Source organism: Salmo salar, chromosome 10 (assembly GCF_965601325.2).
Source record: "Salmo salar chromosome 10, fSalSal1, whole genome shotgun sequence".
In the NCBI taxonomy this organism is placed as follows: domain Eukaryota; kingdom Metazoa; phylum Chordata; class Actinopteri; order Salmoniformes; family Salmonidae; genus Salmo; species Salmo salar.
This window is the reverse complement of record NC_138300.1, coordinates 68321165-68346543: the sequence shown is the minus strand read 5'-3', so window position 1 is coordinate 68346543 and position 25379 is coordinate 68321165. Positions and strand designations below refer to the sequence as shown.

General features: G+C 43.2%; 1 protein-coding gene across 1 annotated transcript in view; it reads right to left on the bottom strand.

The window, feature by feature from the left end:
• The window catches only part of b4galnt4a (beta-1,4-N-acetyl-galactosaminyltransferase 4a), a 497048-nt gene that overhangs the window by 33803 nt on the left and 437866 nt on the right, over positions 1-25379 (bottom strand). Inside the window, exon 9 of the mRNA XM_014123877.3 lies at positions 8023-8089. Coding sequence (XP_013979352.3) covers positions 8023-8089 — 67 coding nt within the window. The remainder of the gene's footprint in view (positions 1-8022; positions 8090-25379) is intronic.

Below are 25379 nucleotides of genomic sequence, written 5' to 3'. Positions count from 1 at the left end.
TTAGACGATGAGGACCAGCTGCCGCCAATTGGAGATCAACCCCAAAAACAACAACATAGAAATAGAAAAACTAGAACTTTAACATAGAAATACAAAACATAGAAAAACACAAAACAACCTCCCTGTCACGCCCTGACCTACTCTACCATAGAAAATAACCTCTTACTATGGTCAGGACGTGACAAATATTGCTGAAGTGAAACAGTTTTGCAAAGATGAATGGTCCAAAATTCCTCCTGACCGTTGAGCAGGTCTGATCCGCAACTACAGAAAACGTTTGGTTGAGGTTATTGTTGCCAAAGGAGGGTCAACCAGTTATTAAATCCAAGGGTTCACACACTTTTTCCACCCTGCACTATGATTGTTTACACGGTGTGTTCAATAAAGACATGAAAATGTATAATTGTTTGTGTGTTATTAGTTTAAGCAGACTGTGTTTGTCTATTGTTGTGACCTAGATGAAGATCAGATGAAATTTTATGACCAATTCATGTAGAAATCCAGGTATTTCCAAAAGGTTCACATACTTTTTCTTGCCACTGTACATGAATATACAAAGCCACTGTACATGAATATACAAAGCCATTGGTCACGTGACACCATTCATTCCTATGGGAAGACTCAATAGCGCATTGAAGCCAAATTAAGTCGGTTAATTAAGATAGCTCATGGAGATTTAACATGCGCAGTTTGAGCTACTCCAGGTAGTGACGTTGAAGTCTAGCTCAGTGCTGCCCCCTCTCATTGAGTAACTCAAGTTGAAGGCCGACCGGGATACTGCAGGCTGTCATTAGCAACTAAATTAACTTTAATAACCAGTTGTGCACTCATTCTACAAGAGTCAAGTTTTTTTTTTGGGGGGGGGGGATGTTTGTAGCAGGGGAGAACAACTGCCCTCTCTCATTGAAGCCATGAAAGTTCAAGGCCAACCGTTCTAAATTAATCTTTGTGTAAATTTTTTTTTTTACTTGATGTTATAGTCGCTTATACTGTAGATATGTCAGTCAATCTGTCCGTCAGTTGGCTAGCTGCCGGCAGAGACTTCGATTAGTATTGCAGTAACGTTAAATGGCTCTGGCTAGTGTTAGCTGGCTAGAAGGATGAAGTAAGAAGCGAGCATTAAATGGAGCCTGGCCTCAGCAGGAGCACCTGACCTCAGCAGGAGCAAAATATAAGCTACTCAATTCTAATCATAACGTTGCTTTACAGAGAGTACTAGTGAAACAGACAATGGTGAGGCCGAGGCAGGCTGCAATGCATGCAGAAGAGACACAGAGAGAGGAAGCAAGCAGGGAGAGAGGTTATTACATTGGTTCCCAAACTTGGGATCGGGGACACATCTGGGGTCCCCTGAGAAAATCTGTACTAATCTTCACAAACAAATGAAGATCTTTACAAAAGAAGAAGATATGTTTCAATATGAACATCTCCCCGTGACCGATCTTATAGGCCTACATTAAAATGCAATCAAACTGCAAACAATACAGTTCTAAAAATGTAATACGCTTTTGTTTATATTCAGTGGTTGTTTGTCTTATCCCGATTTCCCATTACATCACTGGGTATTGTCATTATAGCATCCTTGGATCTCGACTAGGTGTTGGGTTGACGAGAAGAGAAGAGACGAGAAGAGGCAAGGAAAGGAGATGCAAGATGAGGAAAGGAATGGAGAGATGGACGAGATGAAAAGAAAAGAGAGGTGAGACGAGAGGGTATAATTACACCAATCAATGGTGTGCAGGAAGGAGTGAGTGCCAGTGATTTATAGAGTGTCAGTAGCAAGGCCTGAGATGAGGAATGCTTTATAATTAACAGGGAAGCCCAAGTCGTTCTTTTAATCCCAAATGGGATTGTGGGTAAAGCAGAGTGGTACTGTATGAAGCATTTTCCCAGTGGAGAAAGTAAGAGAAAATGTGTGTGTGTGTGTGTGTGTGTGTGTGTGTGTGTGTGTGTGTGTGTGTGTGTGTGTGTGTGTGTGTGTGTGACAGAGAGAGAGACCCAAGGAAGAGTAGCTGTTGGTAAAGGATTAGCTTTATTAAATAAATGAATCAATGCAAAAAGCTGGCAGGTGTCCCCCCACCTCCTGCTTGGTTCACCTGCTCTTGGCACCATGTGCTGAAGGGCAGGTTCAGGGAGTGTGTGTGTGTGTGTGTGTGTGTATTTGGAGGATTTTGGACTGAGGAATAGAGCTGGATGAGAAAGGATTGGCAAGAGAGAGTTCACATTGAGTTGAGGATCAGTTTCAGAGCCGGAGATTGACTTCAGTGTGTGTGTTTGTGCTGCATACTGTAACAGCTGGGCCCTTCCTGAGCCAAGAAGAAGCAGTGAGGTATAAGTGGAAAAAATCTGTAGGGCACTTCATTAAGTTTGCACCAACGACATGCACACACGCACACCTCCCTTATCACTTATTTGATGGAGCGGTCAGAATGGAGAGGGTTAACAGGATGCCAGCCTCTGACATCATGGTTGCCAAGTGAACTGTTGCTAGGCAACAATCTGCCTCTGAGACCCAGTAATATGGAACTTGTTAATTATCGTTAATGATCATCATGTGCTCATAGATTCATCAACCTTCCATTACAACGCTGGAATAAAGTGTTTTCATATGGGGTGTTGAGTTACAAATGTGTTAAAATTAAAGTATTCATAGAGCTATTGGAAATCTTTGGACATCCATTGTGACACTCGATGCTTCTAAGGGGGCCAAGGGACTGTAACATACTCTGTTTCAAGGAATCATGGCTCTCTCCAGATATACTGTCCCCGTCCATACAGCCAGCAGAGGTTGAATGAATAGTCATAGAGCTCAGAGACAGGATTGTGTCGAGGCACAGATCTGGGGAAGGGTACCAAAACATTTCTATAGCATTGAAGGTCCCCAAGAACATAGCGGCCTCCATCATTCTTAAATGGAAGAAGTTTGGAACCACCAAGACTCTTCTTAGAACTGGTCACCCGGGCCAAACTTTGCAATCGGGGGAGAAGGCCTTTGGTCAGGGAGGTGACCAAGAACCCGATTGTCACTCTGACACATTTCCAGAGTTCCTCTGTGGAGATGGGAGAACATTCCAGAAGGACAACCATCTCTGCAGCGGTGGACAAATCTGGCCTTCATGGTAGAGTGGCCAGACGGAAGTCACTCCTCAGTAAAAGGCACATGATGGCCTCCCGAGTGGTGCAGCGGTCTAAGGCACTGCATTGCAGTGCTTGAGGCATCACTACAGGTGTCACTATCTTTGGCCTGAATGACAAGCATCACATCTGGTGGAAACCTGGCACCATTCCTACGGTGAAGCATGGTGGTGGCAGCATAATGCTGTGGGTATGTTTTTCAGCGGCAGGAACTTGGAGACTAGTCAGGATCGAGGCAAAGATGAACAGAGCAAAGTACAGAGAGATCCTTGAATAAAACCTGCTACAGAGCGCTCAGGACCTCAGACTGGGGGTGAAGGTTCACCTTCCAACAGGACAACGACCCTAAGCACACAGCCAAGACAACGCAGGAGTGGCTTAGGGACAAGTCTCTGAATGTCCTTGAGTGGCCCAGCCGGCGCCTGACTTGAACCCGATCTAACATCTCTGGAGAGACCTGAAAATAGCTTTGCAGGTGTGCCAAGCTTGCAGCGTCATACTTAAGATGATTTGAGGCTGTAATCGCTGCAAATTGTGTTTCAACAACATACTGACTAGGGTCTGAATACTTATGTAAATGTGTTTTCGTTTTTTTTATTTTAATACATTTGCTACAATTTCTACAAACCAGTTTTTGTTTGTGATTATGGGGTATTGTGTGTAGATTGATGAGGAAATAATTACTTTTAATCCATTTTAGAATAAGTGTCACGTCCTGACCAGTATAAGGGTTATTTGTTATTGTAGTTTGGTCAGGACGTGGCAGAGGGTATTTGTTTTATGTGGTTCGGGGTGGTGGTTTGTTTAGTAGGGCGTTTGATTTATTATTTCCGGGTTTTTGGGTAATGTTCTATGTTTGTATTTCTATGTGGTCTCTGGTCTTTTGTATTTCTATGTCTGGTTTATTGGGGTTGGACTCTCAATTGGAGGCAGGTGTTTTCTCGTTGCCTCTGATTGGGAGTCCTATATATGGGTATGTGTTTGGTTTAGTGTTTGTGGGAGATTGTTTCTTGTTTTGCGTGTGTGAGCCTGACAAGACTGTTTTGTTGATCGTTCGTTCTTCATTTTGTTATTTTGGTGTTTTCTTGGTTTAAAGTCAAATACAAGATGAGCATCCACATTCCTGCTGCGTTTTGGTCCTCCATTCCCGACGACGACCGTTACAATAAGGCTGTAACGTAACAAAATGTGGAAAATGTTAAGGGGTCTGAATACTTTCCAAATACACTGTATATTTATTTTCGCACTCTGACATTGCTCGTCCTAATATTTTTATATTTCTTAATTCCTTTCTTTATATTTTTGCGGGATTTGTGTGTTTTGTTTTGTATAGTTCGGTATTACTGCACTGTTGGAGCTTGGAACATAAGTGATAACATCTGCAAAACATGTGTATGCAACCAATACAATTTGGTTTGATTTGAAGAGGAATATGTAAGACAATGGAAAATTGTGATGGAATGGAAAGTAGCTGTGTTTCTGTCTAAATCACTCAAACTTAACCATGGGTGAAAAACTAGTTGTGTGTGTCCATGATAGAGAATCGTTTGGAAAATTGTGATGCAAAAGATTCCATGAATCTATGTCTGCGTCCCAAATGTCACCCTATTCCCCAAATCATGCACACATTTTGCCCAGGGCCAATAGGGCTCTGGTCAATAGTAGGGCTCTATATAGGGAAGAGGGTGCCTTTCGGGACGCAAGCCATGTTTCGATTATTGAATGTTTACGAGAGATTTAAGTCCATTCCTCCAGTATGTCCCAAAATTACAGCAGTGTAGATATGAAAGGATGGCGGAAAGAAAAGAAAAACAAAGAGATGGAAATTGAGAGTGACCTCATTGAATAGATCATAGCTTAGATTCTTGCCATCTTTCTGTCCCTCCATCACATCACCATAGAGATTATACGTAATGTTGTCAAGCAATTCTCCTGTGTTTATGTCTATGGTGGTCACCCTGGTCTCTATGGTAAGGAAGGGGTCAGTGTTGCGTTTCCCTGTGTCCAAAATGTGTTCTTACAATTTTTTTTTTTTACTTGAGCCTCATATGTTTATGAAAGGCAGGGTGAATGACATCAACAATATGGCAGCCATTTGGGGGTAGCCCAGACCGGGATTCGAAAACCCGGAACCAGTGACTGTCATTCCATCACCTGCGCCATTATGCCAGCGCTCCAATCCTCTTGCAAGGTTGGGTTAAGGTTGTTACAAAATGATAGACACATTTACATTTACATTTAAGTCATTTAGCAGACACTCTTATCCAGAGCGACTTACAAATTGGTGGATTCACCTTATGATATCCAGTGGAACAACCACTTTACAATAGTGCATCTAAATCTTTTAAGGGGGGGGGGGGTTAGAAGGATTACTTTATCCTATCCTAGGTATTCCTTAAAGAGGTGGGGTTTCAGGTGTCTCCGGAAGGTGGTGATTGACTCCGCTGTCCTGGCGTCGCTGTCCTGGCATTTGCATCGCTATTAGTGACACGAAATTGGTGACTCCGGTCATGCCGAACTAGCGACATTCTGGACAGGCCTAAAAAAAACATTATAAAACCATTTTCACCAAAAATTTGCAGATTTCTATTTCATTGTCTTGACACAAAAACGAGTGACTCCGGTCATGCCGAAATAGCGACATTCTGGACAGGCCTAAAAAAACATTTTAAAACCATTTTCACCAAAAATGTCAGATTTTTTTTTCATTTTCTTGACACAAAAACAGTGACTCCGGTCATGCCGAACTAGCGACATTCTGGACAGGCCTAAAAAACATTTTAAAACCATTTTCACAAAAAATTTCAGATTTTTTATTTATTTCGTGACACAAAAACAGTGACCCCGGTCATGCCGAACTAGCGACATTCTGGACACAACCATGAAACACAAGACTTCCTGATATAGTACACTGCTCAAAAAAATAAAGGGAACACTTAAACAACACAATGTAACTCCAAGTCAATCACACTTCTGTGAAATCAAACTGTCCACTTAGGAAGCAACATTGATTTACAATAAATTTCACATGCTGTTGTGCAAATGGAATAGACAACAGGTGGAAATTATAGGCAATTAGCAAGACACCCCCAATAAAGGAGTGGTTCTGCAGGTGGGGACCACAGACCACTTCTCAGTTCCTATGCTTCCTGGCTGATGTTTTGGTCACTTTTGAATGCTGACGGTGCTTTCACTCCAGTGGTAGCATGAGACGGAGTCTACAACCCACACAAGTGGCTCAGGTAGTGCAGCTCATCCAGGATGGCACATCAATGCGAGCTGTGGCAAGAAGGTTTGCTGTGTCTGTCAGCGTAGTGTCCAGAGCATGGAGGTGCTACCAGAAGACAGGCCAGTACATCAGGAGACGTGGAGGAGGCCGTAGGAGGGCAACAACCCAGCAGCAGGACCGCTACCTCCGCCTTTGTGCAAGGAGGAGCAGGAGAAGCACTGCCAGAGCCCTGCAAAATGACCTCCAGCAGGCCACAAATGTGCATGTGTCTGCTCAAACGGTCAGAAACAGACTCCATGAGGGTGGTATGAGGGCCCGACGTCCACAGGTGGGGGTTGTGCTTACAGCCCAACACCGTGCAGGACGTTTGGCATTTGCCAGAGAACACCAAGATTGGCAAATTCGCCACTGGCGCCCTGTGCTCTTCACAGATGAAATCAGGTTCACTCTGAGCACGTGACAGACCTGGCAGAGTCTGGAGATGCCGTGGAGAACGTTCTGCTGCCAGCAACATCCTCCAGCATGACCGGTTTGGCGGTGGGTCAGTCATGGTGTAGGGTGGCATTTCTTTGGGGGGCCGCACAGCCCTCCATGTGCTCGCCAGAGGTAGCCTGACTGCTATTAGGTATCGAGATGAGATCCTCAGACCCCTTGTGAGACCATATGCTGGTGCGGTTGGCCCTGGGTTCCTCCTAATGCAAGACAATGCTAGACCTCATGTGGCTGGAGTGTGTCAGCAGTTCCTGCAAGAGGAAGGCATTGATGCTATGGACTGGCCCGCCCGTTCCCCAGACCTGAATCCAATTGAGCACATCTGGGACATCATGTCTCGCTCCATCCACCAACGCCACGTTGCACCACAGACTGTCCAGGAGTTGGCGGATGCTTTAGTCCAGGTCTGGCAGGAGATCCCTCAGGAGACCATCCGCCACCTCATCAGGAGCATGCCCAGGCGTTGTAGGGAAGTCATACAGGCACGTGGAGGCCACACACACTACTGAGCCTCATTTTGACTTGTTTTAAGGACATTACATCAAAGTTGGTTCAGCCTGTAGTGTGGTTTTCCACTTTAATTTTGAGTGTGACTCCAAATCCAGACCTCCATGGGTTGATAAATTGGATTTCCATTGATTATTTTTGTGTGATTTTGTTGTCAGCACATTCAACTATGTAAAGAAAAAAGTATTTAATAAGATTATTTCTTTCATTCAGATCTAGGATGTGTTGTTTAAGTGTTCCCTTTATTTTTTTGAGCAGTATATTTCTAGTCCATTGGTCCAGAGCACTTTGTTCCTTAGGTCTGCCTGCCTGTCTGCTGTGAACAGGGCAGTGCAACCTGGAATAGCATCTGTGCTCCCATCTACCTCTCACCCTAATCAACCCCAGGGAACTGTGTGTGTGTGTGTGTGTGTGTGTGTGTGTGTGTGTGTGTGTGTGTGTGTGTGTGTGTGTGTGTGTGTGTGTGTGTGTGTGTGTGTGTGTGTGTGTGTGTGTGTGTGTGTGTGTGTGTGTGTGTGTGCGCGTGTGTGTGTATACTACAACTACAATGAAAGCAGCAAGACTCGTTCTTTCGCCATTGGGTAGATATGTGCCTAATGGGAACTTCTAGCCAGAGCATTACGGCCAGAGCCAACCAAAAAACAACAAACCCAGCTTACCTGTGTAGAGGGAAATGTAGGCAGAATCGATGACCTCATACTTCAGACCTGGCAGGAATGGACGCCACTGAAAGAGAGGAGAGAGAGAGAGCAAGTGAGACAGACTGCTTGAACGTACAATTTTACTTCATGTGACATAGGCTGTGTCCCAAATGGCATTGCAAAGGGCCCTGGTCAAAAGTAGTGCACTATATAGGAAATGGGTGCAATTTGGGATGCAGACATAGTACAAGATTTGCCCTGTTCATTCTCAAACTCAGTAGTTCTTATGTGAAGATGGATTCAGGGGAGGGGAGGAGAAGAGAAAAAGGAGAAGAGGAGAGGAGAGGAGAGGAGGGGAGGGGAGGGGAGGGGAGGAAAGTCTGAACCCCTGTCTTATCTCAGAACAGGGGCGAAATGTTGCTGGTTTGAATAACCGAGCCGACTATGTGAAAATCGGTTCAAGGCACTTAACCCTAATTTGCTCAAGGGGTGCCGTACCACTATGGCTGGCACTGTAAAACCAACACCTACCCAGCATATGTGACAATAATTTTTTTTTTTTTTTAATTACCCTCAAACTTCAAGCGCCACTATGCCCAGAGGGAGAGATGCAGAGGAGAGACAGAGATGGATGCAGTCGCAGAGAAACACAAAGGATAGAAAACCAGACAGAAGTATCGATAGACACAGAAAGATAAAGAGGGCTTAAGAATGTGGGGGCAACAAAAGAGAGAAGAAGTATAGCAGTGGGAGAAAGAGGCAGACTGACCAAAATGAGGGGACAAAGTAGAGCAAGCAAGGAGAGTGCTTGGTTGGTGTGTGAATCCTGTGCTTTGGTAATACACAGAGTGTTTGCAGCAGCACATACAGAGACTGCGTCCCAAATGGTACCCTATTCCCTATATATTCCCATCTGGTAAAAGGTAATGCATTATATAGGGAATAAGGAATCATTTGGGACACAGAAGAGAGAGAGAGAGACGGGCTACAATCATTTTAAAGAGATTCTGAATTTACCAAGTCACTTCCGGTTACCAGCAGTGTATTCATGGGAGGTATGTCATTTTCTACATTTATTTCATTCATTTTTATAACTTTTATGTCGTCAGGGGAAACCCTTCGAGACCAGGGGCTCATTTTTAAAGCTGCCCTGACCACAGCAATAGAACAGTACAAAATGATCACTAACAAAGATACAAATAAAACAAATATATATATAAACAAATAGAAGTTAAAACTTTCAACATTACAACCACAACAATCTCTTCTTTCAATCAAAACAACTGGGGTTTTGGGCTCCCGAGTGGCGCAGCGGTCTAACACCGTACCCAAACAGGCCACGCGCATGCGGCATCATGCGCCATTATGCGCGAATAGATTTTGTCCCCCCACACCAAACGCGATCACGACACACAGGTTAAAATATCAAAACAAACTCTGAACCAATTATATTCATTTGGGAACAGGTTGAAAAGCATTTAACATTTATGGCAATTTAGCTAGCTAGCTTGCAGTTGCTAGCTTACTTGTCCTATTTAGCTAGCTTGCTGTTGCTAGCTAATTTGTCCTGGGATATAAACGTTGAGTTGTTATTTTACCTGAAATGCACAAGGTCCTGTACTCCGACAATTAATCCACACATAAAACGGTCAACAGAATAATTTCTAGTCATCTCCTCCTTCCAGGCCTTTTTCTTCTTTGGACATTATATGGCGATTGGCATCTAACTTTCAGTTACCATGATGAATGACTGAACTCAGTTCATCTTTTAATCACCCAGGTGGGTATAACTAACGAGGAGATGGCACGTGGGTATCTGCTTCTATAAACCAATGAGGAGATGGGAGAGGCAGGACTTGCACCGAGTTCAGCGTCATGAATAGAAAGGACTTATTTTTTGCGCTTGGCAACGCAGATGCTCATTGGCATGCGCCAGCAGTGTGGGTGCAATAATAGAATAACATGTATGTTTAAATTTATATAAGCAACACGAGCGGTTTGGTCAGCATGCAAGGCACTAAATCTCAGTGCTTGAGGCATCACTACAGACACCGTGGTTTGAATCCAGGCTGTATCACAACTGGCCGTGATTGGGAGTCCCAAAGGGCGGAGCACTATCGGCCCAGCGTCGTCCGGGTTTGGCCGGTGTAGGCCGTCATTGTGAATAAGAATTTGTTCTTAACTGACTTGCCTAATTAAATAAAGGTTCAGTAATAGTAAAAACAGTAAAAACTGCAACTCTCATTATACCCATCTTATACTACAGTCTTAAACTGCCCTGGCGGCACCAGGGAATCAAGATGCAAGGAGTTCTGCAGACTATTCCAAGAAAACTGAAAGCAGATCTACCTAGATTGGTACTGACTAGTAGAACCTTGAGAGTTAACCATCCCTGAGAATGGGTTTGGTGTCTCATATTTTATATTTTAACAGTGGGTTGGTAGATTTTTCCAGCAGAGCTTTGTAAACAAAAAGTGATCAACAAGAATTTAGTGAGGACCAGCCGACCTTCTGATACAGGATGCAATGATGAGTATTAAACCTATCACCTGTGATAAGGCAAAGTGTGCTATGGTAGACAGCATCCAAAAGTTTTACAGCAGTGTCTGCTGAATTTTGATAAATGGTTTCACCATAGTCCAAAACTGGCAGGAAAGTTGATTGTACAATCTGCTTCCTGCTTTTTAGAAAGAGGCAAGATCTATTTCAATATTAGTAATTTTTTTAAAGGCCTCTTTAAATATATTTTTTTACTTTATCCATCCAAATGCCCAGATATTTATAGGCGGGGATCTGCTGGATGAGAGAACTATCCAATCAGTATATATGTAGCCCATCTAAAAAGTTTGCAGCTCTAACATAGCTTGGTCTACAGCATATATAACCGTATCATTTGCATACAGATGAAAAATGGCACCGATAGATAGGGCAGCCGTGCTTCTAGCCCCTAGGCAACTTCGCAGTATTTTGCTTTTTTCAGTGTTATTTCTTACATTATGAGCCCAGAATTTATTTTGTGTTATTACATACAGCCGGGAAGAACGTTTGGATATCAGATAAACGGAAACTTACCAACATTACCAGCATTACGACCAGGAATACGACTTTCCCGAATCGGATCCTTTGTTCGTACCCCCCAGGGCAATTGAACTGATTCCAACGGCTGATCCAAAACACTGCCGGCGGAGAAGAGGTATTCGGAGTGGACTTCTAGTCCGACTCGGGAGGCGCGCACACCACCCACCGCTTCCGAGTATATTACTCGCTAATGTTCAGTCTCTGGATAATAAAGTTGACGCGCTCAGAGCAAGGATTTCCTTCCAGAGAGACTACAGGGATTGTAACATACTCTGTTTCTCGGAAACATGGCTCTCTCGGGATATACTGTCCGAGTCGTACAGCCAGTTGGGTTCTCAGTTCATCGCCGCAGAAAGGAATAAATAACCCTTTCTGGGAAGAAGAAGGGCGGGAGTGTATGTTTCATGATTAACTACTCATGGTGTGATTGTGATAACATACAGAAACTCAAGTCCTTTTGTTCACCTGACCTAGAATACCTCACAATCAGACGCTCATTGGCATGCGCCAGCAGTGTGGGTGCAATAATAGAATAACATGTATGTTTAAATTTATATAAGCAACACGAGCGGTGTGGTAAGCATGCAAGGCACTAAATCTCAGTGCTTGAGGCATCACTACAGACACCGTGGTTTGAATCCAGGCTGTATCACAACTGGCCCTGATTGGGAGTCCCATAGGCTGGAGCACAATCGGCCCAGCGTCATCCGGGTTTGGCCGGTGTAGGCCGTCATTGTGAATAAGAATTTGTTCTTAACTGACTTGCCTAACTAAATAAAGGTTAAATAATAGTAAAAACAGTAAAAACTGCAACTCTCATTATACCCATCTTATACTACAGTCTTAAACTGCCCTGGCGGTATCATCTGCATACAGATGAAAAATGGCACCGATAGATAGGGCAGCCGTGCTTCTAGCCCCTAGGCAACTTCGCAGTATTTTGCTTTTTTCAGTGTTATTTCTTACATTATGAGCCCAGAATTTATTTTGTGTTATTACATACAGCCGGGAAGAACTTTTGGATATCAGAGAAACGGAAACTTACCAACATTACCAGCATCACGACCAGGAATACGACTTTCCCGAATCGGATCCTTTGTTCGTACCCCCCAGGGCAATTGAACTGATTCTAACGGCTGATCCAAAACACTGCCGGCGGAGAAGAGGTATTCGGAATGGACTTCTAGTCCGACTCGGGAGGCGCGCACACCACCCACCGCTTCCGAGTATATTACTTGCTAATGTTCAGTCTCTGGATAATAAAGTTGACGCGCTCAGGGCGAGGATTTCCTTCCAGAGAGACTACAGGGATTGTAACATACTCTGTTTCTCGGAAACATGGCTCTCTTGGGATATCCTGCCGAGTCGTACAGCCAGTTGGGTTCTCAGTTCATCGCCGCAGAAAGGAATAAATAACCCTTTCTGGGAAGAAGAAGGGCGTGGGTGTATGTTTCATGATTAACTACTCATGGTGTGCTTGTGATAACATACAGAAACACAAGTCCTTTTGTTCACCCGACCTAGAATACCTCACAAACAAATGCCGACCGTATTACCTCCCAAGAGAATTCTCTTTGGTTATAGTCACAGCCGTGTATATTCCACCTCAAGCCGATACCACGACGGCCCTCAAATAACGTCACTGGACTTTATGTAAACTGGAAACCACATATCCCGAGGCCGCATTTATTCTAGCAGGGGATTTTAACCTGTTGGGGATAGGGGGCAGTATTTGCACGGCCGGATAAAAAACGTACCCGATTTAATCTGGTTACTACTCCTGCCCAGTAACTAGAATATGCATATCATTTTTGGCTTTGGATAGAAAACACCCTAAAGTTTCTAAAACTGTTTGAATGGTGTCTGTGAGTATAACAGAACTCATATGGCAGGCAAAAACCTGAGAAGATTCCTTACAGGAAGTGGCCTGTCTGACCATTCCTTGAGATTCTTGACTCTGTTTATTGAAGACTGAGGATCTTTGCTGTAACGTGACACTTCCTACGGCTCCCATAGGCTCTCAGAAGGCGGGAAAAAGCTGAATGATGTAATTCCAGCCCCAGGCTGAAACACATTAGCGCTTTTGGCAAGTGCTCTATCAGAGGACAATGGGCTTAGGTGCGTGCACGAGTCAACCCCATGTTTTTATTTTCGTTCGTCTCTGAACCTAAACACAGATTCCCGGTCGGAATATTATCGCTTTTTTACGAGAAAAATGGCATAAAAATTGATTTTAAACAGCGGTTGACATGCTTCGAAGTACGGTAATGGAATATTTAGAATTTTTTTGTCACGAAATGCGTCGTGCGCGTAACCCTTATTTACCCTTTCGGATAGTGTCTTGAACGCACGAACAAAACACCGCTATTTGGATATAACTATGGATTATTTTGAACCAAACCAACATTTGTTATTGAAGTAGCAGTCCTGGGAGTGCATTCTGACGAAGAACACCAAAGGTAATCAAACTTTTCTAATAGTAAATCTGACTTTGGTGAAGGCTAAACTTGCTGGGTGTCTAAATAGCTAGCCCTGTGATGCCGAGCTATGTACTCAGAATATTGCAAAATGTGCTTTCACCGAAAAGCTATTTTAAAATCGGACACCTCGATTGCACAAAGGAGTTCTGTATCTATAATTCTTAAAATAATTGTTATGTTTTTTGTGAACGTTTATCGTGAGTAATTTAGTCAATTCACCGGAAGTGTTCGGTGGGAATGCTAGGTCTGAACGTCACATGCTAATGTAAAAAGCTGGTTTTTGATATAAATATGAACTTGATTGAACAAAACATGCATGTATTGTATAACATAATGTCCTAGGCGTGTCATCTGATGAAGATCATCAAAGGATAGTGCTGCATTTAGCTGTGGTTTTGTTTTTTGTGACATTATATGCTAGCTTGAAAAATGGGTGTCTGATTATTTCTGGCTGGGTACTCTGCTGACATAATCTAATGTTTTGCTTTCGCTGTAAAGCCTTTTTGAAATCGGACAGTGTGGTTAGATAAAGGAGAGTCTTGTCTTTAAAATGCTGTAAAATAGTCATATGTTTGAAAAATGTAACTTTTTGTATTTTTGAGGAATTTGTAATTCGCGCCACGCCTATCATTGGATATTGGAGCAGGTGTTCCGCTAGCGGAACGTCTAGATGTAAGAGGTTAACCTGTTAGGGCTAGGGGGCAGTATTGACACGGACGGATAAAAAACGTACCCGATTTAATCTGGTTACTACTCCTGCCCAGTAACTACAAAATGCATATAATTATTGGCTTTGGATAGAAAACACCCTAAAGTTTCTAAAACTGTTTGAATGGTGTCTGTGAGTATAACAGAACTCAAATGGCAGGCCAAAACCTGAGAAGATTCCATGCAGGAAGTGGCCTGTCTGACAAGTGGTGTTTCATCTTGGCTCTTTTTATTGAAGACTGAGGATCTTTGCTCTAACGTGACACTTCCTACGGCTCCCATAGGCTCTCAGAGCCCGGGAAAAAGCTGAACGATATCGAGGCAGGCTCTGGCTGAAACACATTATCGCTTTTGGCAAGTGGCCGATAATAGTACTATGGGCTTAGGCGCGTGCCCGAGTCGACCGAATGCTTTATTTTATTTTGTCTGTTTACCTAAACGCAGATTCCCGGTCGGAATATTATCGCTTTTTTATGAGAAAAATGGCATAAAAATTGATTTTAAACAGCGGTTGACATGCTTCGAAGTACGGTAATGGAATATTTAGAATTTTTTTGTCACGAATTGCGCCATGCTCGTCACCCTTATTTACCCTTTCGGATAGTGTCTTGAACGCACGAACAAAACGCCGCTGTTTGGATATAACTATGGATTATTTTGAACCAAACCAACATTTGTTATTGAAGTAGAAGTCCTGGGAGTGCATTCTGACGAAGACAGCAAAGGTAATAACATTTTTCTTATAGTAAATGTGACTTTTCTGAGTGCTAAACTTGCTGGGGGTCTAAATAGCTAGCCCTGTGATGCCGGGCTATCTACTGAGAATATTGCAAAATGTGCTTTCACCGAAAAGCTATTTTAAAATCGGACATATCGAGTGCATAGAGGAGTTCTGTATCTATAATTCTTAAAATAATTGTTGTGCTTTTTGTGAACGTTTATCGTGAGTAATTTAGTAAATTCAACGGCAGTGTTCGGTGGGAATGCTAGTCACATGCTAGTCACATGCTAATGTAAAAAGCTGGTTTTTGATATAAATATGAACTTGATTGAACAAAACATGCATGTATTGTATAACATAATGTCCTAGGGTTGTCATCTGATGAAGATCATCAAAGGTTAGTGCTGCATTTAGCTGTGGTTTGGGTTTATGTGACATTATATGCTAGCTTGAAAAATGGGTGTCTGATTATTTCTGGCTGGGTACTCTGCTGACATAATCTAATGTTTTGCTTTCGTTGTAAAGCCTTTTTGAAATCGGACAGTGTGGTTAGATTAACGAGAGTCTTGTCTTTAAAATGGTGTAAAATAGTCATATGTTTGAAAAATTGAAGTTTTTGCATTTTTGAGGTTTTTGAATAACGCGCCACGGGATTACACTGGCTGTTACGTAGGTGGGACGATTTGATGCCACCTAATCTAGAGAGGTTAATGTTAGATCCCTCACTTCCAAGGCAGTTATAGTCAATGAACTAATCACTGATCATAATCTTGATGTGATTGGCCTGACTGAAACATGGCTTAAGCCTGATGAATTTACTGTGTTAAATGAGGCCTCACCCCCTGGTTACACTATTGACCATATCCCCCGCGCATCCTGCAAAGGCGGAGGTGTTGTTAACATTTACGATAGCAAATTTCAATTTACAAAAAAAACCAACAACGACGTTTTCGTCTTTTGAGCTTCTAGTCATGAAATCTATGCAGCCTACTCAATCACTTTTTATAGCTACTGTTTACAGGCATCCTGGGCCATATGCAGCGTTCCTCACTGAGTTCCCTGAATTCCTATCGGACATTGTAGTCATTGCAGATAATATTCTAATTTTTGGTGACTTTAATATTCACATGGAAAAGTCCACAGACCCACTCCAAAATGCTTTCGGAGCCATCATCGACTCAGTGGGTTTTGTCCAACATGTCTCTGGACCTACTCACTGCCACAGTCATACTCTGGACCTAGTTTTGTCCCATGGAATAAATGCTGTGGATCTTAATGTTTTTCCTCATAATCCTGAACTATTGGACCACCATTTTATTACGTTTGCAATCGCAACAAATAATCTGCTCAGACCCCAATCAAGGAGCATTAAAAGTCGTGCTATAAATTCTCAGACAACCCAAAGATTCCTTGATGCCCTTCCAGACTCCCTCTGCCTGCCCAAGGACGTCAGAGGACAAAAATCAGTTAACCTGTTGGGGCTAGGGGGCAGTATTTTCACGGCTGGATAAAAAAACGTACCCGATTTAATCTGGTTACTAATCCTACCCAGTAACTAGAATATGCATATACTTATTATATATGGATAGGAAACACCCTAAAGTTTCTAAAACTGTTTGAATGGTGTCTGTGAGTATAACAGAACTCATTTGGCAGGCAAAACCCTGAGACATTTTCTGACAGGAAGTGGATACCTGATGTGTTGAATGACCTTTAACCTGTTAGGGCTAGGGGGCAGTATTTGCACGGCTGGATAAAAAAAATGTACCCGATTTAATCTGGTTACTAATCCTACCCAGTAACTAGAATATGCATATACTTATTATATATGGATAGAAAACACTCTAAAGTTTCTAAAACTGTTTGAATGGTGTCTGTGAGTATAACAGAACTCATTTGGCAGGCAAAACCCTGAGACATTTTCTGACAGGAAGTGGATACCTGATGTGTTGTATTACCTTTAAACCTATGCCATTGAAAAACACAGGGGTTGATTAATGTTTTGGCACTTCCTATTGCTTCCACTAGATGTCACCAGCCTTTACAAAGTGTTTTGAGTCTTTTACTGTGAGATCTGACCGAACAAGAGCCATGGAACGGTGATGGCCGATTAGACTCTGGCGCGCGAGTTCATGTTGGGTACCCTCGTTCCAATACGTTATAAAAGAGAATGCATTCGTCCACCTTGAATATTATTCATGTTCTGGTTAAAAAAGGCACTAATGATTTATGCTATACAACGTTTGACATGTTTGAACGAACGTAAATATATATTTTCCCCTCGTTCATGACGAGAAGTCCGGCTGGCTTAGATCATGTGCTAACAATACGGAGCTTTTTGGATATAAATGATGAGCTTTTTTGAACAAAACTACATTCGTTATGGACCTGTGATACCTGGAAGTGACATCTGATGAAGAGAATCAAAGGTAATGGATTATTTACATAGTATTTTCGATTTTAGATCTCTCCAACATGGCCGTTTGTCTGTATAGCAAAGCATATTTTTCTGGGCGCAGTGCTCAGATTATTGCAAAGTGTGATTTCCCAGTAAGGTTATTTTTAAATCTGGCAAGTTGATTGCGTTCAAGAGATGTAAATCTATAATTCTTTAAATGACAATATAATATTTTACCAATGTTTTCTAATTTTAATTATTTAATTTGTGGTGCTGACTTGACTGCCGGTTATTGGAGGGAAACGATTTCCTCAACATCAATGCCATAGTAAAACGCTGTTTTTGGATATAAATATGAACTTGATAGAACAAAAAATGCATGCATTGTCTAACATAATGTCCTAGGAGTGTCATCTGATGGAGATTGTAAAAGGTTAGTGCATCATTTTAGCTGGTTTTATGGTTTTGGTGACGCCTGTCTTTGAATTGACAAAACATTACACACAGCTATTGTCAATGTACTCTCCTAACATAATCTAACTTTATGCTTTCGCCGTAAAACCTTTTTGAAATCGGACAACGTGGTTAGATTAAGGAGATGTTTATCTTTCAAAGGGTGTAAGATAGTTGTATGTCTGAAAAATTTGAATTTGGACATTTATTTGGTTTCAAATTTGCCGCTCTTGAAATGCACCTGCTGTTGATAGGGTGCACCACGGGTGGCACGCTAGCGTCCCACATAGCCCCAAGAAGTTAACCACCTAACTGAGGAACTCAATTTAACCTTGCGCAATACCCTAGATGCAGTTACATTTACATTTACATTTGTCATTTAGCAGACGCTCTTATCCAGAGCGACTTACAGTAGTGAATGCATACATTTCATTTCATGCATTTTTTGTATTTTTATAAAAAGCTTTCAAATGAAACAAGCAATTTTACACACGGTAAAAAGTAGTTATCTTGACAATACTGCATTCCAAAAGAGTAGCAGATTTTAACATTAAACATGTTTGGCTTTACCTTAGGCATCCCTCTCAAGCCCTGTACACTGAGAAGGGACAATAGCAGATAAGGTCAGCTCTAGCAGAGATACAGTGAGCTCAAAGTATTGGGACAGTGTGTTTTGTTTTGGCTATACATTGTTGAGGCAAGAATAAATTAGTTCAGATGTAAGATTTGGCTTAACAGACGACAATGTTATATGGACTCACTGTGTGTGAAATAGTAATAATGATGAATGCCTACCACTTCCTCTGTCCCCCATATTTACAACATATTTTAGTTCCCCCAGTCAAGTAGTGCATTTCAAAACACCATAATTTCACCCCTAAAAACTAAAAACATTTGTCATAAGAAACTAGCTCCCTGGTATACTGAAAATACACGAGCTCTGAAGCAAGCTTCCAGAAAATTGGAACAGATATGGCGCCACACCAAACTGGAAGTCTTCCGACTAGCTTGGAAAGACAGTACCGTGCAGTATCGAAGAGCCCTCACTGCTGCTCGATCATCCTATTTTTCCAACTTAATTGAGGAAAATAAGAACAATCCGAAATCTCTTTTTGATACTGTCGCAAAGCTAACTAAAAAGCAGCATTCCCCAAGAGAGGATGGCTTTCACCTCAGCAGTAATGAATTCATGAACTTCTTTGAGGAAAAGATCATGATCATTAGAAAGCAAATTACAGACTCCTCTTTAAATCTGCGTATTCCTCCAAAGCTCAGTTGTCCTGAGTCTGTACAACTCTGCCAGGACCTAGGATCAAGGGAGACACTAAAGTGTTTTAGTACTATATCTCTTGACACAATGATGAAAATAATCATGGCCTCTAAACCTTCAAGCTGCATACTGGACCCTATCCCAACTAAACTACTGAAAGAGCTGCTTCCTGTGCTTGGCACTACTATGTTGAACATAATAAACGGCTCTCTATCCACCGGATGTGTACCAAACTCACTAAAAGTGGCCGTAATAAAGCCTCTCTTGAAAAAGCCAAATCTTGACCCAGAAATTATAAAAAACAATCGGCCTATATCAAATCTTCCATTCCTCTCAAAAACTTTAGAAAAAGCTGTTCAGCAGCAACTCACTGCCTTCCTGAAGACAAAAAATGTATACGAAACGCTTCAGTCTGGTTTTAGACCCCATCATAGCACTGAGACTGCACTTGTGAAGGTGGTAAATGACCTTTTAACCTGTTAGGGCTAGGGGGCAGCATTGACACGGCTGGATAAAAAACATACCCGATTTAATCTGGTTACCACTCCTACTCAGTAACTAGAATATGCATATACTTATTACATATGGATAGAAAACACCCTAAATTTTCTAAAACTGTTTGAATGGTGTCTGTGAGTATAACAGAACTCAAATGGCAGGTCAAAACCTGAGAGATTCCTTTACAGGAAGTGTCCTGTCTGACCATTTGTTGAACTTCTTTTCCATCTCTATCATTTACTAAGGATCTCTGCTCTAACGTGACACTTCCCACGTCGTCCATAGGCGCTCAGAGCCCGGGAAAAAACAGAATGTCGTCATTCCAGCCCCAGGCTGAAACACATTATCGCCTTTCTCAAGTGGCCCATCAAGAGACACTAGCTTATGCGCGTGACCCCGACCGCCCCCGCCTTTGGGATTTTTTCCTCTGTTTGCCGAAAAGGAGATTCCCTGTCGGAATATTATCGCTTTTCTACGAGAAAAATGTCGTAAAAATTGATTTTAAACAGCGGTTGACATGCTTCGAAGTACTGTAATGGAATACTTAGAATTTTATTGTCACGAATTGCGCCAAGCGCGTGACACTTCTTTACTATTTCGGATAGTGTCTGGAACGCACGAACAAAACGCCGCTATTCGGATATAACGATGGATTATTTTGGACCAAACCAACATTTGTTATTGAAGTAGCTGTCCTGGGTGTGTATTCTGACGAAGACAACAAAAGGTAATGAAATTTTTATAATAGTAAATATGATTATGGTGAGTGCTAAACTTGCCGGGTGTCTAAATAGCGAGCCCGTGATGCCTGGGCTATGTACTTAGAATATTGCAAAATGTGCTTTCACCAAAAAGCTATTTTAAAATCGGACATATCGAGTGCATAGAGGAGGTATGTATCTATAATTCTTAAAATAATTGTTATGCTTTTTGTGAACGTTTATCGTGAGTAATTTAGTAAAATGTTAGCGAATTCCCCGGAAGTTTGCGGGGGGTATGCTAGTTCTGAACGTCACATGCTAATGTAAAAAGCTGGTTTTTGATATAAATATGAACTTGATTGAACAAAACATGCATGTATTGTATAACATAATGTCCTAGGGTTGTCATCTGATGAAGATCATACATTTACATTTACATTTACATTTAAGTCATTTAGCAGACGCTCTTATCCAGAGCGACTTACAAAATGGTGTATTCACCTTATGATATCCAGTGGAACAACCACTTTACAATAGTGCATCTAAATATTTTAAGGGGGGGGGGGGGGTTAGAAGGATTACTTTATCCTATCCTAGGTATTCCTTAAAGAGGTGGGGTTTCAGGTGTCTCCGGAAGGTGGTGATTGACTCCGCTGTCCTGGCGTCGTGAGGGAGCTTATCCACCATGGGGGTGCCAGAGCAGCGAACAGTTTTGACTGGGCTGAGCGGGAACTGTGCTTCCTCAGAGGTAGGGGGGCCAGCAGGCCAGTGGTGGATGAACGCAGTGCCCTTGTTTGGGTGTAGGGCCTGATCAGAGCCTGAAGGTATGGAGGTGCCGTTCCCTTCACAACTCCGTAGGCAATCACCATGGTCTTGTAGCGGATGCGAGCTTCAACTGGAAGCCAGTGGAGAGAGCGGAGGAGCGGGGTGACGTGAGAGAACTTGGGAAGGTTGAACACCAGACGGGCTGCGGCGTTCTGGATGAGTTGTAGGGGTTTAATGGCACAGGCAGGGAGCCCAGCCAACAGCGAGTTGCAGTAATCCAGACGGGAGATGACAAGTGCCTGGATTAGGACCTGCGCCGCTTCCTGTGTGAGGCAGGGTCGTACTCTGCGAATGTTGTAGAGCATGAACCTACAGGATCGGGTCACCGCCTTGATGTTAGTGGAGAACGACAGGGTGTTGTCCAGGATCACGCCAAGGTTCTTAGCACTCTGGGAGGAGGACACAAGGGAGTTGTCAACCGTGATGGCGAGATCATGGAACGGGCAGTCCTTCCCCGGGAGGAAGAGCAGCTCCGTCTTGCCGAGGTTCAGCTTGAGCTGGTGATCCGTCATCCACACTGATATGTCTGACAGACATCATCAAAGGTGAGTGCTGCATTTAGCTGTCTTCTGGGTTTTGGTGACATTATATGCTGGCTTGAAAAATGGGTGTCTGATTATTTCTGGCTTGGTACTCTGCTGACATAATCTAATGTTTTGCTTTCGTTGTAAAGCCTTTTTGAAATCGGACAGTGTGGTTAGATTAACGAGAGTCTTATCTTTAAATGGCTGTAAAATAGTCATATGTTTGAGAAATTGAAGTAATAGGATTTTTAAGGTTTTGAAAATCGCGCCACAGGATAGCCGTGGCTGTTACGTAGGTGGGACGAATTCGTCCCGCCTAGCCTAGAGAGGTTAATAACGTCAGACCGAGGCTCTGCATCTGTCCTCGTGCTCTTAGATCTTAGTGCTGCTTTTGATACCATCGATCACCACATTCTTTTGGAGAGATTGGAAACCCAAATTGGTCTACATGGACAAATTCTGGCCTGGTTTAGATCTTATCTGTCGGAAAGATATCAGTTTGTCTCTGTGAATGGTTTGTCCTCTGACAAACCAACTGTAAATTTCGGTGTTCCTCAAGGTTCCGTTTTAGGACCACTATTGTTTTCACTATATATTTTACCTCTTGGGGATGACATTCGAAAACACAATGTTAAATTTCACTGCTATGCGGATGGCACACAGCTGTACATTTCAATGAAACATGGTGAAGCCCCAAAATTGCCCTCGCTAGAAGCCTGTGTTTCAGACATAAGGAAGTGGATGGCTGCAAACTTTCTACTTTTAAACTCGGACAAAACAGAGATGCTTGTTCTATGTCCCAAGAAACAAAGAGATCTTCTGTTGAATCTTACAAATAATCTGGATGGTTGTACAGTCGTCTCAAATAAAGCTGTGAAGGACCTCGGTGTTACTCTGGACCCTGATCTCTCTTTTGAAGAACATATCAAGACTGTTTCAAGGACAGCTTTTTTCCATCTACGTAACATTGCAAAAATCAGAAACTTTCTGTCCAAAAAGAATGCAGAAAAATTAATCCATGCTTTTGTTACTTCTAGGTTGGACTACTGCAATGCTCTACTTTCCGGATACCCGGATAAAGCACTAAATAAACTTCAGTTAGTGCTAAATACGGCTGCTAGAATCCTGACTAGAACCAAAAAATGTGATCATATTACTCCAGTGCTAGCCTCCCTACACTGGCTTCCTGTTAAGGCAAGGGCTGATTTCAAGGTTTTACTGCTAACCTACAAAGCATTACATGGGCTTGCTCCTACCTATCTTTCCGATTTGGTCCTGCCGTACATACCTACACATACGCTACGGTCACAATACGCGGGCCTCCTCATTGCCCCTAGAATTTCTAAGCAAACAGCTGGAGGCAGGGCTTTCTCCTATAGAGCTCCATTTTCATGGAATGATCTGCCTACCCATGTGGGAGACGCAGACTCAGTCTCAACCTTTAAGTCTTTACTGAAGACTCATCTCTTCAGTAGGTCCTATGATTAAGTGTAGTCTGGCCCAGGGGTGTGAAGGTGAACGGAAAGGCTGGAGCAACGAACCGCCCTTGCTGTCTCTGCCTAGCCAGTTCCCCTCTCTCCACTAGGATTCTTTGCCTCTAACCCTATTACAGGGGCTGAGTCACTGGCTTACTGGTGTTCTTCCATGCCGTTCCTGGGAGGGGTGCGTCACTTGAGTGGGTTGAGTCACTGACGTGGTCTTCCTGTCTGGGTTGGCGCCCCCCCTTGGGTTGTGCCATGGCAGAGACCTTTGTGGGCTATACTCAGCCTTGTCTCAGGATGGTAAGTTGGTGGTTGGAGATATCCCTCCAGTGGTGTGGGGGCTGTGCTTTGGAAAAGTGGGTGTAGTTATATCCTGCCTGTTTGGCCCTGTCCGGGGGTTTCATCGGATGGGGCCAAAGTGTCTCCTGACACCTCTTGTCTCAGCCTCCAGTATTTATGCTGCAGTAGTTTATGTGTCAGGGGGCTAGGGTCAGTCTGTTACATCTGGAGTATTTATCTTGTCTTATCCGGTGTCCTGTGTGAATTTAAAAATGCTCTCTCTAATTCTCTCTTTCTCTCTTTCTTTCTCTCTCTCTCTCGGAGGACCTGAGCCCTAGGACCATGCCTCAGGACTACCTGGCATGATGACTCCTTGCTGTCCCCAGTCCACCTGGCCATGCCGCTGCTCCAGTTTCAACTGTTCTGCCTGCGGCTATGGAACCCTGACCTGTTCACCAGACGTGCTACCTGTCCCAGACCTGCTGTCCCAGACCTGCTGGAACCCTGACCTGTTCACCGAACGTGCTACCTGTCCCAGACCTGCTGTCCCAGACCTGATGGAACTCTGACCTGTTCACCGGACGTGCTACCTGTTCCAGACCTGCTGTTTTCAGCTCTCTAGAGACAGCAGGAGCGGTTGAGATACTCTCAAAGGTCGGCTATGAAAAAGCCATCTGACACTTACTCTTGAGTTGCTGACTTGTTGCACCCTCGACAACTACTATGATTATTATTATTTGACCATGCTGATCATTTATGAACATTTGAACATCTTGGCCATGTGCTGTTATAATCTCCACCCGGCACAGCCAGAAGAGGACTGGCCACCCCTCATAGCTTGGTTCCTCTCTAGGTTTCTTCCTAGGTTTTGGCCTTTCTAGGGAGTTTTTCCTAGCCACCTACACCTGCATTGCTTGCTGTTTGGGGTTTTAGGCTGGGTTTCTGTACAGCACTTTGAGATATAGGCTGATGTAAGAAGGGCTATATAAATACATTTGATTTCATTTGATTTGATTTATCATCCTGACCAACCTGCCCTCAAAATACACCTCTGCTGTCTTCAACTAGGATCTCAGCGATCACTGCCTCATTGCCTGCATCCGTAATGGGACTGCGGTCAAACGACCATCGCTCATCACTGTCAAACGCTCCCTAAAACACTTCAGCGAGCAGGCCTTTCTAATCGACCTGGCCTGGGTATTCTGGAAGGATATTGACCTCGTTCCGTCAGTAGAGGATGCCTGGTTATTCTTTAAAAGTGCTTTACATCTTAAATAAGCATGCCCTATTCAAAAAGGGAGAACCAGGAACAGATATAGCCCGTGGTTCACTCCAGTCCTGACCTCCCTTGACCTACACAGAAACATCGTGTGGCGTACTGCACTAGCATCGAATAGCCCCCGCGATATGCAACAAGTTAGGAACCAATATACACAGGCAATTAGGAAAGCAAAGGCTAGCTTTTTCAAACAGAAATTTGTAGCACAAACTCCAAAAAGGTCTGGGACAATGTAAAGTCCATGGAGAACAATAGCACCTCCACCCAGCTGCCCACTGCACTGAGGCTAGGAAACACTGTCACCACCGATAAATCCACAATAATTGAGAATTTCAATAAGCATTTTTCTACGGCTGGCCATGCTTTCCACCTGGCCACCCCTACTCTGGTCAACAGCCCTGCACCCCCCACAGCAACATGCCCAAGCCTCCCCCATTTCTCCTTCGCCCAAATTCAAATAGCTGATGTTCTGAAAGAGCTGCAAAACCTGGACCCGTACAAATCAGCAGGGCTAGACAAACTGGACCCTCTCTTTCTAAAATTATCCGCCGCAATTGTTGCAACCCCTGTTATTAGCCTGTTCAACCTCTCTTTTGTATCATCTGAGATCCCCAAAGATTGGAAAGCTGCCACGGTCATCCCCTCTTCAAAGGGGGAGACACTTTAGACCCAAACTGTTA